The sequence below is a fragment of the Cyanistes caeruleus genome, chromosome 2 (assembly GCF_971803275.1).
Source record: "Cyanistes caeruleus chromosome 2, bCyaCae1.hap1.1, whole genome shotgun sequence".
NCBI lineage: Eukaryota > Metazoa > Chordata > Aves > Passeriformes > Paridae > Cyanistes > Cyanistes caeruleus.
This window is the reverse complement of record NC_141702.1, coordinates 109,585,333-109,600,648: the sequence shown is the minus strand read 5'-3', so window position 1 is coordinate 109,600,648 and position 15,316 is coordinate 109,585,333. Positions and strand designations below refer to the sequence as shown.

Here is a 15,316-nt window from a genome sequence, read left to right as displayed (position 1 = left end):
GAGAAGCAGCCAATGGGGCACAAATTACCTACTAAGCTGTCACGATACATCTTGTCAAATACCTTCTCCTGGCCAAGGCTCAAGAAAGGAATCACAATCAATCCTGAAATTTTCCATATAAAAGGTACCAAAACAGTTATGGATTGTCCAGGCACTCAAGCCATGAATTCTTTGGGACTTATCTAGGAAGATGCAATCTTTCAGCAGAAGCTTCGGGCATAGCAAATTGTTCTTGCTCAAGTTTTAAATCTGCACTGTAATCTACAACACAGTATTTAAGAATAAATATCAGGCACACCTCTTCAGTGTCAGAGGTCCCCTTTTGATAAGGAAATTCTCCTGATTTGTGTTCGTAAGTCATACAAGAAATTCTAGGGGGGAAACAGTAGGACTATGATGGAAGAGATCTAATAATTTGATGTTTTCAACTGGAATAGAATTTATTTTATTCTCAATAGCTGGTGTAGTGCTGTGTTTTGCATTTAGGATGAGAACAGTGTTGATAACACGCTGATGTTTTGGCTTTTGCTCAATTGTGCCTACTCTCATTCAAGGGCTTTTTCAGTGTCCCATGCTCTGCTGGTGGGGAGCTGCACCAGAAGCTGAGAGGGAGCACAGCTGAGACAGCTGACCCAAGCTGGTCAAAGGGATATTCCATATCATAGAGTGTCATGCCCAGTATATAAACTGGGGAAGCTGGCTGGAAAGGACCAATTGCTGCCTGGGGACTGGCTGGGCATCGGCAATTGCATTTTGCATCACTTGCTTTTCTTGGGTTTTATTTTTATCTTTTTTTTTTTTTTCCCTTAATTACAATTATGATTATTATATTCTACTTGTTTCAATTATTGCGTGGTCCTTTTCTGAACCTGTGTGGCTTTTTCTTTTACCACCACACTTGGTCACCATGAGAAAACTCAAACCAGCACTGGTTGTTCCCAAGGAGTCTTTCCCAATTGCTCTGTCAATATTTTGTATTGACTGAATCTAAAGGAAGTTGTCCATATAGGAAACTTACCTTCCCACACCTGCTCAGGATGTGTATGGGACAGCCATTCTCTTATATAACAACAGCCAATGTGATCATTTTTCCTTGAGTGAAATGCAATACACAATGCCCTATCTGAGGGAATAGGATGGATTCCCAGGCAAAGGCACTTAAATTTCTATAATATTCCAGGAGCAAAGATCACTATCTCTTTTCTGATACTCACTGCAAAAAGATCTTTGGGAGGGAAACCAGCCATCTCTCCAACCATACCTGAAACTACTCTACCAGCTGGACTATATGCAAGTGTAGTATGCAAAAGTATGCAAAATATTTTCTACTACATCCTATCTGCACTTTTCCAGGGAAGAGGCATGCCTCTTGCTGTCAAATGAGTCAGAAGACCCCAAAATGCTGCTCTAACACCTACATCCTCCTGCTGTGAAAGTGCTGAAAGTTTGATCCTAACCATGAAACAAAACTGACAGCGATCCATTAAAGGGACAGATCTGACATCTGAGGCCATGAGCCCAAGAAGTACAAAAACACAGGGTATAAGATCCATCAGCTGACAGCTCAAGTCTATTTTGTTCTACAATCATTTTACTGTCCTCTTCTTAGGTAAACTTGTGTCATCCATCAGAGAGTAGTGATCTCTGGTCACCCTTAGTCTCTGGTTACAGTCTGGTATGTCTCTCTTGGAGACATCATCTCAGGGGCCCAGAACTGTGTAAAATTGCCACGTGGCATGACATGTGTTTAGGAGAACCTAAAACTTCAAATTCAATTAAGATTTTTAAATAAACCATGGCTTTACATATTAGTAAACACACTTTCCCAACTTCCTTTCTTTCTCTGTGGGTCTGATACTGCTGACAAATTCAAATGGCCGCTGGTATAGTTTTTAATGTTTCAGGGTAATGCATCCAGATAAATCAACATAAAGACATCTCTGAAGCTGAGATGCTTGGAGAATTTGCTGGAATAGGTCTCCAAGTCAAGCTAGAAGAGTCAGTGTTAGGTGGCAAGCTGCAGATGCCAGACTTTTGTGGGGAGTTCCCTTCAGGAGACTTCTTGCTCAAGCTGTACCTGCAAGAAACTGAAGTCAATAAGGCAATTCACAGCTTCAGTCAAATGTCCTACTGTGAAAGAGCTGTTTGTGATTTGTACTGCTTGAATTCTGTCTGGAAACATCTTCCATTTCAGTCTCAAGGGTGGCTTTTTGGTACCATTAGGACACATTTTAAATTGGAATAGAATATAGGAGCATGTAGGTTCAAAAGCAGCTTTGGAAATCTCTAATCCAACCATCTGCTCAAAGCAGAGCTAATTAAAAGGCAGATCATATTTGTCATCCAGCCAATCTTTGGAAATCCCCAAGGATGGAAATTCCATATATTTTCTAAGTACCTGTTTCATATATAAGAACCCACACTCTGAATTTTCCATCCCCCCTGGATTTAGTCACAATTTCCCCTGCTGCCTCTACTCTCCCCACAACTGTCCTTGAGGCAGTGAAACACAGCAATCAGACCCCCTTTTTGACTTCTCTACTCCAAGACAATAAAAATTCCAGCTTCCTCTGCATCTCGTCAGTACACTTCCATCCCTCTGTAGCTCTCCGTCTTAGTGGCAAATATTATTTTTCCACTCCACTATCCAGAAAGTATTTGCCTTTTCTTTTCCTTTTAATTTTTAAAAAAATTGTGGTTGCTATGTTACAACATGTACATAGCTAAACCACAAAGACACTGTTGGAGAGAGCTTGTTGGAAGATCCTCCTACCACTTTCCCACTCATTTGATGCACTATCAACAGGAGCAGGCACTCAGATAAGACTGCACAGCTCTGCTTTTAAAATGTTGTTTCCATCACTCTGTCTTTAATGTACAGAGGAAACCACTGTGATAAAAAAAAGCAACACAGAATCAAGTTGCTTCAGTTCTGTTGTGTTAGTCTAAGTTACTCACATATAGGCTGATAGCAAATACTGAATGGGAGGAAAAACTCTATGTTAGATGAATATTAAAGAAAGAGATAATAATGACCAAGGCCTATATGAATCTGCAAGAAATCAAAGGGGTTAGTGTGCACAGTTGAACTGTCACTATAGGCTCTTAGACCTTGGCATGCTGTGCCAAAATTCTGTCACATTTGGAGCACCTCAAAATTTTTGTGTCTTAATGAAAGCTAGAAACACTGTGTTGTCTGGGAGGAACTATCTGGTGTGGAGTCCAGGATTATTTTAAACAGATGGTGGAAGAAGATGAAGAAACTTTTGAGGTTTTGAAGAAATGTATAGTCCAGACTGTTTCTCCTAGTACTAGGAAAGGTATTCCTCAGCCAGATATAAACACATCCATGGAAATGTTAAAAAACCTAAATGCCAATCTAGAGTGCCATGTATCACACTGGTAACAAATATAGGCTCCCACCTGATAGTCAGGCTTGGTGAAGTAGTCTAGGCTTGCAATGTGATCCAGGAAAAGGTGGAACTCTGAAGGCATGTGTTTTAGCAGCATTCTGTGTTCATACTTTTCTTTTATCATGCCAACCTGCTCCTGGAAAAAAAACAAAACAAACAAACAAAAAATTTTCAGAGCCAAGTATCTCTTCCATTGCTTCACATTTACAAAGACTTATCATTCCTGGAACACAGACTCTTCCTAGACCCAGCACAGTGTCTACACACTTCTCATGTTTGCTGTCCAAGTCACAAGAAGGTTGAGCACTACAGGAGTAGGTCAAAGGGGAATCCTGAGTCAGAAGCTTGCTGCACAGGCAACCTACTTCTTTCCAGGGATTTTATTCTTTATCACGAAGTATATATCCAAGATAACATGAACACTTATCTTTATTCTGTTTAACTTTCTGATTTCAAATCCCATTTGGCTTGTTTGACACAGCAAGGTGTTACCCTTCTGCTTTCTAAAGGCTCTTTTTATTGGCCAAAGGACAGCTCAGTCTTTCCACTTGTTCTGCTTACTTTGCAAGAAAAAAGTAAAAGCCACTTGATCAATTATGATTAAAAATGTACATAAAAATGTCTAATTACTCCAAATAAGAGAAGCCCACCCTGTGTATCAGAACACACAAAAGCAGGTTAGCATCTTGCAGCAAGATCTGATCAAAAGGAGACTCTGGCTTGACTCCAGAAAAAACGCTGCACTGAGCTGCAGAAGGAATAATAAAGAGTCATAATAATTAAAATGTAGCACCCTCTCTTAAGACACCAATTTTCCTACCTTATCTTTGATCTTTCTCCATGGAAGCTGACCAACGGCAAACTCCACCAACATGTAAAAGAGGGACCACAGATCATCATGTCTACCCATCTCCTGGAGAAAAGAGAGACCAAGACTGAGGAGCTAAGTTCCACATTGCTGAGGGGTCCAGGTGTACTCTCCAGATGAGCTACCTCATTTTAAAGAGCAGGAAGAGAAGCCATACTTCCCAGTTAATGATTAAAGAAGCCAAATTACAGGCTAAAGATACATATTTACTAATGGAACATGGAATAACCTAAATTAAGAAAAAACCCAATCTGTATATAGAACACATTTTTTATTAATATTTTTAAGCCTAAATATAGTGCAAATTTGCTCAAGGGTTTTTGCAAAAGACTCACCATCATGCACTACAACAATTTACAGATTTATAACATTTCCACATTCAACTCTCCTCCTGGGTTAGTGAATGGGAAATGGAAACATGGGCATAAAGGCTGAAATTGTCAAAGCACATGAATTCATTTTCGGTGCTCAACTCCCAATGTCTAGGATATGATTTCTCAAAATAGCCTGCATTATACAGCAATTTTTGTGTCTAAATATACATTCAGTTGATGCCAGTTACAGCTGGGCCTATTCAGCTGTTGCAAAAATTATACCTCAGGTTTCTCTGTGTCTCTCAAGAAACAGAAAGAATGGCACGATGGCATTCAGCTGCCCTCTCCACATCACATTTTCTGCCTTTTGTAGACAATAATTTCCTCCTTCCCTAAAAAAACTTGACATTTCTTCATATGTCACAGGTAATCCTACCATCTCATCCCAAGTAAGGCCAGAAATCTGGAGGTAATGCAGGAGGGCTGATAGTTTCCATCTGGCAGGTACTTAGCAGCAGAAATGCAGAACTCAGAACCACAGAAGATGCTGAGTTGGAAGTGACCCATCAGGATCACTGAGTCCAGCTCCTGGGCCTGTGCAGGACACCCTAAGAATCACACCCTGTACCTGAGAGTATTGTCCAAACTTACTGTTTACTGTCTCCTGGAACACTACTGAAATAGGAGAGAGGAGTGTTTTAAGAAGAATGTTAGATGAGCCTTCTAGAGGCATTTACAATGAAACAGACCAGACACTATGTAAATAATGGTTCTTTCCAGGAAAAAAGCCCTAGCTTTCACCAAGTGGCTCTTCTGATGGCATGATGTTGATATTAAAAATTACAGATGAAGAATGGATTTGGGGGCCTGGAACTTGGTAATTCCTGGCCAAGTTCTGCTAGAATCTAGCAGAAAGCAGCCTGGCACTTAACCATATTTCCCCTTCAGTGTGGCTTACTTTTGCCCTTAAAAAGTGTCTGGTAATACAATAATTAAAATTGTAAAGTCTGCCAACTAGAGAGGACCCTACAACTGAAGCATAATTTTGATTTTACAGTGAAAAGCCTTAACTACCTAATGGAAATCTTCTGATATACTAGCTTCTGTAGATAATAAACCAGAACTCACACCTCTTGCTCCTTTGCTCCTGGAAACAGGTTTCTGAGGGGGAATTATCTTACTGGTAACTCCTCAAAACTCCAAAATACTCACCCTGTTTTTGTGTGCATTCACGGAGGCATAGCGGACGGTTCCTCGGAAACCAGCAACGTTGCGAGGCTGGAGGGAGACAACAGAAGTATCTCAGAAACAGAGTGGATGACTGAATCCCCTGTGCAGCCAACTCCTGAGAACTTCTTGTCTAAACTGCTGTTTTGTATGCACCCAAGGAATACAAGGTTCTTACTGCCTTCTTGTGCTTTAGCAGCTACACAAAGTGCATCCTCCGATTCTGCGTTTCTAGGAAAGCTCACTCTACAGAGAAGGCAAGGTGGTTACAAAGTGCTATGTTAGAACAGCAATAGTCCAGGCATAGAGATAAGAACATTAATCAAGATTAGATTTTCCTTTTTAAACTCCAGGTCAAGGGAAAAGCTAGTAAAGAAGTGCATATCTGAGTCATGACTAACGTGGGCCAAGTAAAGCCTGAAGGAGGCCAGGTCAGAATGGAAATGGGGATCACCTCCTCTGACAGATGATCACAAACGTTTGCTGACACTGCTGCTCAGCACCTTCTGTAAGACTTCAACAAATTATGAACCTCCGACTTTCAGAGCTCTTGCTTTTTTCCAGATTCTTCCCAGTATATCCTATCTTTATTTTTCTCTTTCCCTTTCCCTGATTCTCCTTTTCATGTCTTTGGGAATTAAAGGCTTGATACAGTGGGTGTGGAAAGGCAGTCCTCCTGTGACTTATTTGTCCCATCTGGAGGCTTTCTCTGCTTTGGGGGCTGAGCAACTGTTCCAACTCTTTCTACTGCTGCCTCCACAAGAACATTAGACCATGTGAGTTCACTTAATGCAGATGTCATTCTGAAAAAACTTGCATTTAAATAATGACATCCACCAAATTCTCTCAGTAGAACTAGAAGCACCAGAGTTAACGAGACTTAACAGCAGCACTTTCAAAATTCTTGTGGTAAATCAAGTTCAGGCCCAGACTTCTTCCATCATAAGGCTAAGCTTGGGCAAAGAACTAAACATGTTCAAAATGAAGATTGTATTCCAGAAGAAAATCGAGCATATTAATAACAAGTTAATAGAGTAACTTGTCCCACAGAGGTCAGTGGATTCAGGTTTGTTCTTTAAGCTGTGCTTGCACTTTCAGAACTAGGCCTAAAACTCTGTACTTTTATTCTAGGGCACTCTTTTGTCACTTTAAATATGCACAATTCAGTTGCTTCCTCTTGGGTACAGGGAAGTTACTCTGAATTTTGATATTCTCAGAAAGAATAAAATTTCAATGTTTTTTTTAACAAGTTCACCAACACCAGGTAACATATGCACACCTGCATGGTGTGCAATGCAGCTCTTAAGTTATAATGATTCTAAGCAAAAAAAAGCTGCAAGTCTATCTTACAACTCTTTTATGCTAATCAAATACTCCCCAAAGAGAACCCACATACATATCCCCTGCACTTAATCCAGCATTTTGGAGTACACCAGCTTGAGCTATTATTTAGCAGCAGGTAACAGTAGATATTTTATTTGTGATCATGTACCTCATTGCTTTCAGAACTATGCAATTCAGGATTCCCACTGACAAATGACTGCAAAATATTTTTCGGAATTCCAGAGAATTCACTGATATGAGATCCTGAAAAGCAGAATACTGGCCACTGGAATACAGCCATCAACATAAATTTGCTCTACACATTCAAGAGAAAGAAGACATTCCTCTTTTCCATTATGGATGGAGGATAGCGTGTTTGGATACTTTTCATGAGCCACAAGGGTGTATTATGACCAATTCTAACATGTAACCTGTAATGTTTTCAGAACAAAAGTTATTCAATTTTTGCAGTCCATGCAAGTACTGAAACAAGTGCCAAGTGTGTTGGCTTCAGTATGTCAGCAATGTCTCTAAAAATTGTTTTAGATCAATACTTACTATTTTTGGCAGACAGGCTATCTGTGCAGTCTTTAGACTTCAGAACTTAGATCTGTTCTGAAACCCATGCCAGGCAGTTTGCAAGCATTGGTTGCTAACCTCTTCTCTCTCAGAAGCAAAGCAAAGCCTAGCTTTTGGTGCAGGCCTTTAACCATGCATCTGTCCCACAGCCAACAAGACTGGCTGCTCCTGAACAGTCCCACACCTGAACCCAGAGGGTTCAACCTCCACTCCTCTCTCACATGGGACCTCAGGGAAGGGAGACTACTACAACTGAGCAAGACTTTTCAATTGCTTTGACAAGACCTTTAGAGTCCTTTGAACAAAACAGGCAGATGCTGACTGTGTAATAGTATCTTTTGCTCATAAAGGTTGTACCTCTTTTACCCATATTTTCCTGCCCTGCCAGTCACAAGGAATTGCTCACTGCAATCAAGTATTTCCCAGGCTGTGGAGATACCTTGTTTTCCATCAAAACAGCTCCTCCCTGAGCATTTGCTGTAGCACATACTGCAGACCCAGCTATTATTGACTTCTCTTCTGAATTCATAAACATTAGTTTTCCAGATGATTTCTTTACACATTTAATTTCTTCCAGTTAATAAACTTCATCCCATCACTGCACTGACCAGCAGTGGAAAAGAGCCTGGCTAAAGCATCCTTGTTGCCCACAGTTGACACGGAATTGAAATTGCAACAGTTAAGAGCTTCAGACTATGGAGTCATATATAATCCAACTGATCTGAGTCACCAAAATGATGAATATATAATAAGCTATCAAGTTGAAACACAATTTTAAACCATAGATGACTTTTTTTTACACATCAGTATTATTACAAAAAATGTTATAATGTTTCACTGATACTGTGTCTACCACAAAGCTGAAGTACTTTACTACACAGTGCTGCATTGTTTTAGAAGTTTGGTTTAAAATGAGTTTCAGCTTGGGAGAATGTGTTAGATCACTACCACAGAGCAAAACCTATAGTCTATGTTCTTCTCACTGCATTAGCACACCTCCCAGGCAGACACAGAACTAGGTAACAAAATCCTGTATGAAGTGGATGCATTTTCCAAACTGTGCTCTTATATACCAATCATTCTCCAGTTCAAACACTCAGGATCATTTGTATTTCAAGTGCCAACAGTGTCTCCCTCATGATTCACATGAAGTCTGTCTTTCCTGCACACTTTCCTTTTAATTGAGGAGTGCTCATATTTCCTCATTAATGTGAATCCCTGTTCCTCACACCATGTTCATTCACAGAGATTAAAATTATTTCTTTTACCTCACTGGCAAAAGGAAACTGGATATTTTGTATGTCCCAGTTTCCAGCTGCCTTCCTAAATACTTGTATTTGGATGCCAGTATTTTCCTCCTGCTGTTTCTTTTGACCATGACCATTGGCTCCTCCCCAGGTTTCTGGAAGCCTGTGCAGACACCTCATGAGATACACCACCTTTGCCCCTGGCAGGCATGCTGTCACCTAGGATATTAACCTGTCTCTCCTGGAATCAGGAAAAGGACTTTCAGCAGTAAGAACATGAAAAAAAAAAAGCACAGTTTGAAGAGAAGGTGGTAATGAGAGAGGAGACGCCACAGATCATAGAAAGCATTTGAGACGTATCCTTGATAGAAATGACTTGTTGGAAAGGTTGTGGTAAGAAGGAAAAGTGAAAGAAAGCTTTAATTGAACTAAAAGGAAGTATTCCTGTGACCTCTCTGAACCTTCTGCTTCTTCAGACAGGTTTATGAGAGAGATGTAGGGATATGCCTCTCCACCTCTTCTGGCGGGGACAAAATCCACACCTCTTATATGTGTTTTGACTTTTTAATCTAAACAGCAGCATTTTGTAGAATCATTGATAACTGCATCATATTTTATGCCCATGGGGAGTCAGAAATGAATAGAAGAAGCTGGAGACAGAAAAGTAAGATGAGAAAAATCCCCTTCCCTTGCCTCTGAAACCACAGAATTGACAAAATCAGTCTGGCACCACCCAAATATCTGCCAGCCCCTTAGGCAGAATCCCAAGTGTTCTAGGCCTTTGCATCACATTTAGGTAGCTGTCGTGATCCTGCTGAAAAACAAACAGATCATGAGGGAAAAAAGAAAACCAGGTGTAATTTGGACTTCCATATATAACAAAAGCACAAACCAAAATGAAAACCCAGAAGCATGGTGATGGCTCACTCACAACTCATAGCAGAGATGGTTACGAGCAGCGGATGGGAAGCCAACGCATCAAACACAGCCTCAAAAGAAGAGCCCAAAAGAACTGTAAAACAGAGAGAAACCCAAAGAAAAACATGATAAAAAAAACAACAAAATGAGAAAAAAATTGAACAGAAATGAATTAAAAAAACATTCAATATTGTATCCCAACAGAAACCTATGTCTTGTTTAGCTGTTGCCATCTCCCATCACCCTTCCCAGTGCTGTTGGCCCATTCTGTGCTTTCATTTAGACACAAAAGACCCGAAGCCTTGCGTGAGCCTGTGTGATTTGTGAGTGTTCTGTAAGTGGTGAGAGGGGGCCCTCTAGGGAGAACCTTTCCTTGCCTGCATATCACACCTAATAACTGCAAAAACAAAGCTGAAAGCAGCCATGCAGACAGCCTTACCATAGGTCACCTGTACACTTCTACTGTGATTTTCCTTCCTACAATTACATGATGTGTACACCTCCCTTCCTCCCCTAACCAAATTGATCTAATTGCTCACAAGGGGATTTGCTCCCTCATCTCTTGCCCTTTTCATCCAGATCAAGTTCTAACATTAGCATGTAAGTTTCTAACAATCAACAGCAATGTCCCCTTTCCTATTTGAACTGTTATGGGTTCTCACCCAAGATACTTGTTTTTTTTTCTGCAACCACTTGCTTTCTTACAATCAATCTCCATACAAACAGTGGCTTGCCAACTTTACAGGTCTCACAGCTGCCAACTTCAGGCATGTTTCCCTTTCCCTGGTGACTGCTGCCGTGTTCCACTGTCTGGGGGGGGATACAGAATGGTGGTTTGGGAGACAGCAGGATGAAACTCAGTGCTGCCTTTAGGTCACACGAGAAGTCATTGTATCTGTGAATGGCACAGTAGAGAAATCTGAGGGACATCCTCATCAGAGGCAAGAATTAATATTATAATATATTATATAACTTTAAAACTCAATTCAGTGACCTGAGGAAATCCTTGACTGAGGGATACTTATTCCAATAGAAATCAAGTAATCAAAAGCAATCCACACAATGGAGCTTCTTATTTGAGTCTCACTATTCCGCTTTCCTAAAAATGTGCAAATCCTAAGAATTCCATAAATTTTGCATGAAATTTAGTTTTGAGAAAGCTATTTAAGTCTCCTGCTATTCTTTCCAAATCAAAAGACACAAAGCAGTTGAGTTAAAACGCCATCATTGCTACTTTAGGAGAGTTCAAAACTTCAAATGAATTTAACATCATTAAAGACCAAGATATTTTGTCATTCTAAATAGCATGCATCACATGATTCCTGCACCTGAAGTTGTGCTGAAGATGAGAATGTCTTTCTCACAGTAAAAACAAAGAATGAATATTTTTTTTTTAGTCAAAAGCTTATTTCAGTTGTAATCCTATTATTCAGTTATCAGGATTTTAACAAGAGGGCTTTGGCCTCAGAGCTGCACTTGTTTCTAACATGCAAGGTCCCATAAGGCAACAAGCAGCACACAGAATATCCCCACAGAAAGAATAGAGTAAGAAAGGTAAGTTTTCATCTACTGAAACAAACCATGGGAACTATTGAAATGGAAATGTTTTGGAATCACATCTCCTTTGGGATTTAGAGCTCAAAATGCTTCCCTGGAACCAGATGGAGATGATGATTACTTTCTCTCAAAAGGAAGAAGACAAAAGGCAGCTGTGACAATCACTGAGATGCAGCACACTGAAGTTCAAACCTCCCCACCCTCTGAACAGACATGAAAACCACACCTCCCTCCTTCCAGAGTACACTCTTGTCCCTAAGCCACAGGGCGCTTTGAGATGCAAGTTTAAGAACATACACATTGGAAAGGATACCTCTTGCATGGAATACATGAATTATTATTACCAAGAGGGACGAAGGGTATGACCTGGCAGCAAATGCACTTACCTGACTGAGGAGAGATCTGACCTGAAATCCAACTCGAATCCAACATTCACTTGCCTAGGGAGCAAAGGCTCTGTTCCCTCATCACCAGCCACAGTAAGAGTTTTATATTACTCCCTCCGTTTTCCAGTGGGAAGAATAATCAGAGCTTCAAGTGGAATAGCATCAACCAGAAGGAATGGCACATTTAGATGTAATGTATACCCCCCTGCAGCTTGGTAGTAAAAGCACTCAGAGATGGAAAATGGAATCTCAGTCCCCTGCAGGTATACATAAAATCTGAGCCTGAATTTCCTTCCTTTTCCCTCACCCCTTTAGCAGCTGCTGTGTAAAATAAAACCAACAATAACCTGGTGTAGACGATCTGAGGTCACCCTCATTGACCCCAGGCTTTACAGTGAGGAAAGCAGAGAAACAGCCACATGTAGCAAGATACCAGATTCCCTGCCTGCTAAGAGAGTTTCAAATTCATCACCTGGTCTGCTTTTCATATATTTAATTTCAACAGCCTTGGATTTCTGTAACTGTGATGTTTTAAATCAGAACATAATATCCCTTCTCAAGTCCAATTTTCTACTCCAGCAATGAAAGTAACAATGAGAACCTTAATGTAATTTTCATGGCTGTTTTATAACTAACCCATTCCCAGTGAAATTGCATTTATACTAAATATACTAAATGTGCAATGTTTTTAATACCTAGGTCCATTCTTTTTCCTTTTCTTCATCTCTGAACAAATGTGACCATGCTGTGTTTTCAGCCTTTCCTGTGATTACCTTTTTACAATACAAAGTTTAAGACAAAAATTATGTTCCCTCCCAAGCTAATCTAGTAATACAGCTCCAGAAATCTGTTATTCTACTCCAAAATGTTCATTCCTTACATAATACTACAGATTTACATGTATTTCAAGTACAAAGCAAGTATAAAGCTACTGGGCTTCTATGTCTAAATATCTGGAGTATTAGGATGTAGAAGTTCCTGTCCTCTGTGTTATTTTATAGCTCATTTTCCAGTGGGGGGAAAACGATTTAGTAGAAAAACATGCCATCATCTCTTCTTCTAGTACCTTGCTCACTGCAACAAAGTTTATTTTTAACACTATGCACAGACATTTGGAAAATAAGTACCTTTTTGTCAATTAGCTGACACATTTCTTCAGCCTTCCTCACGCTCTTCTGCACAGGCTGTGCACTGTCCTGCCTACACCATCATCCCTGTGCCCACTGACTCCCAGAGCCTCCCTCGTGCATGTGCAGTCTCTCCAGCAAGGCACTGCAAACTACTGCAGTGCAGTCTGAGCCACAAGGAGATCGAGATCTAATCAATGGGCTGCAGCTGACTATGCTAAAATAAAACGCTTGCTGAGCAGAACAGTCCACTGTCATATCCTGCAACGGGAGAGAGGCTTCAGGAAAAACATAGCCTCTATTTTCAAATAAATAATTAAGACCAAGCTGCTAAACCCTTGAATACTTTCAATTAATATTTGTGGATATTCCCCACAGGGAATAAGTTTCCGAAGTCAGGGTACCACGGACAGAGGAAAGGCACAATGCTCTCTGTACTGCACGTGACAAAACAGGCAGAGCCGAGCAGTGAGCAAGGAGTTCTTGTCCAAAACCTGACTTACATTAGCACAGAAGACCTTCATGACTCAGAACACCTCCATTACACAAGCATATGTTGTTCATCATCTGCATAACAATGTTTATGTTCATGTTCCCCTTCAAGTTCACGTTTTCTTCTCAACCTTAGCTCTCCATATCAAACAGATTCTGCTAGTCCAGCTCTCTGCTATAAAAACTAATGCAAGATGAAAAATTTGACTTGTACACATTCTAAATAAGAGAATTCTACATATTTAAAAAAACCCAAAATTTTCTCAGTTTATTCCTCAGTTGCTTAGTTCTATTGTCTTAGCACTGACTACTGACACTGCTGCATGGCAAAGGTGGGTTGTACAACCAGGATGTCACAGTGAATAAAACTGCTCATGTCTCTATCTGAACTACAGCAAAAGGTTGCATTCAAGGTAAATAACAGTTAAATCTCTAAAAAAAGATCACTGCATCCTGTAATATCAAATTTGTTACAAAAAGTCCTTGGATTCTCCACAAAATGGACTTTTTAGGTGTGAGGAAATAAGGGAAGGGGAGAAAATCGAGAAGAAAAATCTGGACTTGTTTCTCAGAAGAGTACCCCCTGTAACTGCAAGCACTTATTAACTAGTATTTTACAGATTTAATAAATACCTTTAGTTCATCTTCTTGTGCATGTTATAATCACAATCGCTTCAATTCCTCTTCACCCAAGTTTGTCATTACTGTCTTCTGAACACTGCTTACATCTGCAACACCTCCCTTGAAACTGGACGGGTGGCATTTTATGCATCATTAACTGTTACCTCATCTAGATTTGTACAAAGGCACTAAAAAGGTGGTGTACTTTTCATCATCCTATTCCATATGGACTGTAACAATTGCATCACTGGCTCTATTCATCTCAGGTAACCTGTCTCCTGTCCTAAAGGAGATGATTCTGGATATCCTATAGGTGGGTCACAGGAAGCTGGGCAGATGCATTGTTTCACCTGGCATGTGCAATACTGATTTTTAAAAGGCATAGCATTGGTTCAGGCCCCACACAACAGAATGAAAATTTGACACTCTCCTAAAGAACAAAATCAGCAAAAATGTAACTAGCTGGGATAGCTACCTTTCTAATTAGGAAAAGTCTACACAGCTTTTCTAAGGGAAAGTAGCACATCACCAACAGTTTTCTCTGCAGCATTTGTGCATACAGGCAAGGACAAGCTAGTCCACATAGCTAGTCCACCAACACCTGAGTTTTTAAAAACATCAGCCTCTCAAAAGGTCCACACTACAAGAAATTGCACTGCAAAATATGCTGCTCTCTCTCTCATTTGAGTGGTGTCAACTATAGTTATCCTTTAAAGAGGCAATAAACAAAGAGTTTTGAAATCAGTCAAATTCACAACATGATTTCCTTTATATCAAAGTTTAACTGTGAGGCTGGTTTTTAATGTTAAACAAAAACTTTGGCATGAAAAGCATGAAAGTTTTGATTTAATTTTCCCCCTCTCTTTATGGCATTTATAAACAGCACAGTAGACTGATAACTAAGAGAGCTGTAGCAGCTGTGACAGCACTTAACAATGCAAGGGTGTGAGGGAGCCCAGGAACTTTGCTCAGGACAGCGTGGGCCTCACTGGGCCTGCAGTAATGGTGGTGATGGGCCACGGAGCCTGGTTCCCCACATGAACAAGATCAACAGAATCTTCACAGAGCCTCTGTAAGGGAAAAAGCAAGAACCCTGCGATGCAAGCGTACAGCTAGTGGTAATGCTCAAGGAGTAACTGATGGATATTCCCAAGAAAAGGGAAAGCTGGCAACAGAAGGGAGGCTCCTGCCCCACATACAGATCTGCAGATCTGTATGCAGAATAGATTAAGTATTGTGGGAAC

At 40.3% G+C, this 15,316-nt stretch overlaps 1 protein-coding gene across 6 annotated transcripts in view; it reads right to left on the bottom strand.

Annotated features, from left to right (window-relative positions):
- Positions 1-15,316, bottom strand: part of TTBK1 (tau tubulin kinase 1) — a 103,283-nt gene that overhangs the window by 43,977 nt on the left and 43,990 nt on the right. For 4 of the 6 annotated variants that reach the window (XM_086871672.1, XM_086871697.1, XM_086871681.1 and 1 more), the window contains 3 exons: positions 5,808-5,873; positions 4,234-4,326; positions 3,424-3,549 (listed from right to left, as the gene is read on the bottom strand). In XM_086871672.1, the coding sequence (XP_086727798.1) occupies positions 3,424-3,549; positions 4,234-4,326; positions 5,808-5,873 (285 nt within the window). Of the gene's footprint in view, positions 1-3,423; positions 3,550-4,233; positions 4,327-5,807; positions 5,874-9,902; positions 9,984-12,959; positions 13,073-15,316 lie in introns of those variants that run through there. The other 2 variants (XM_023923005.2, XM_086871695.1) reach the window with 2 other exon arrangements.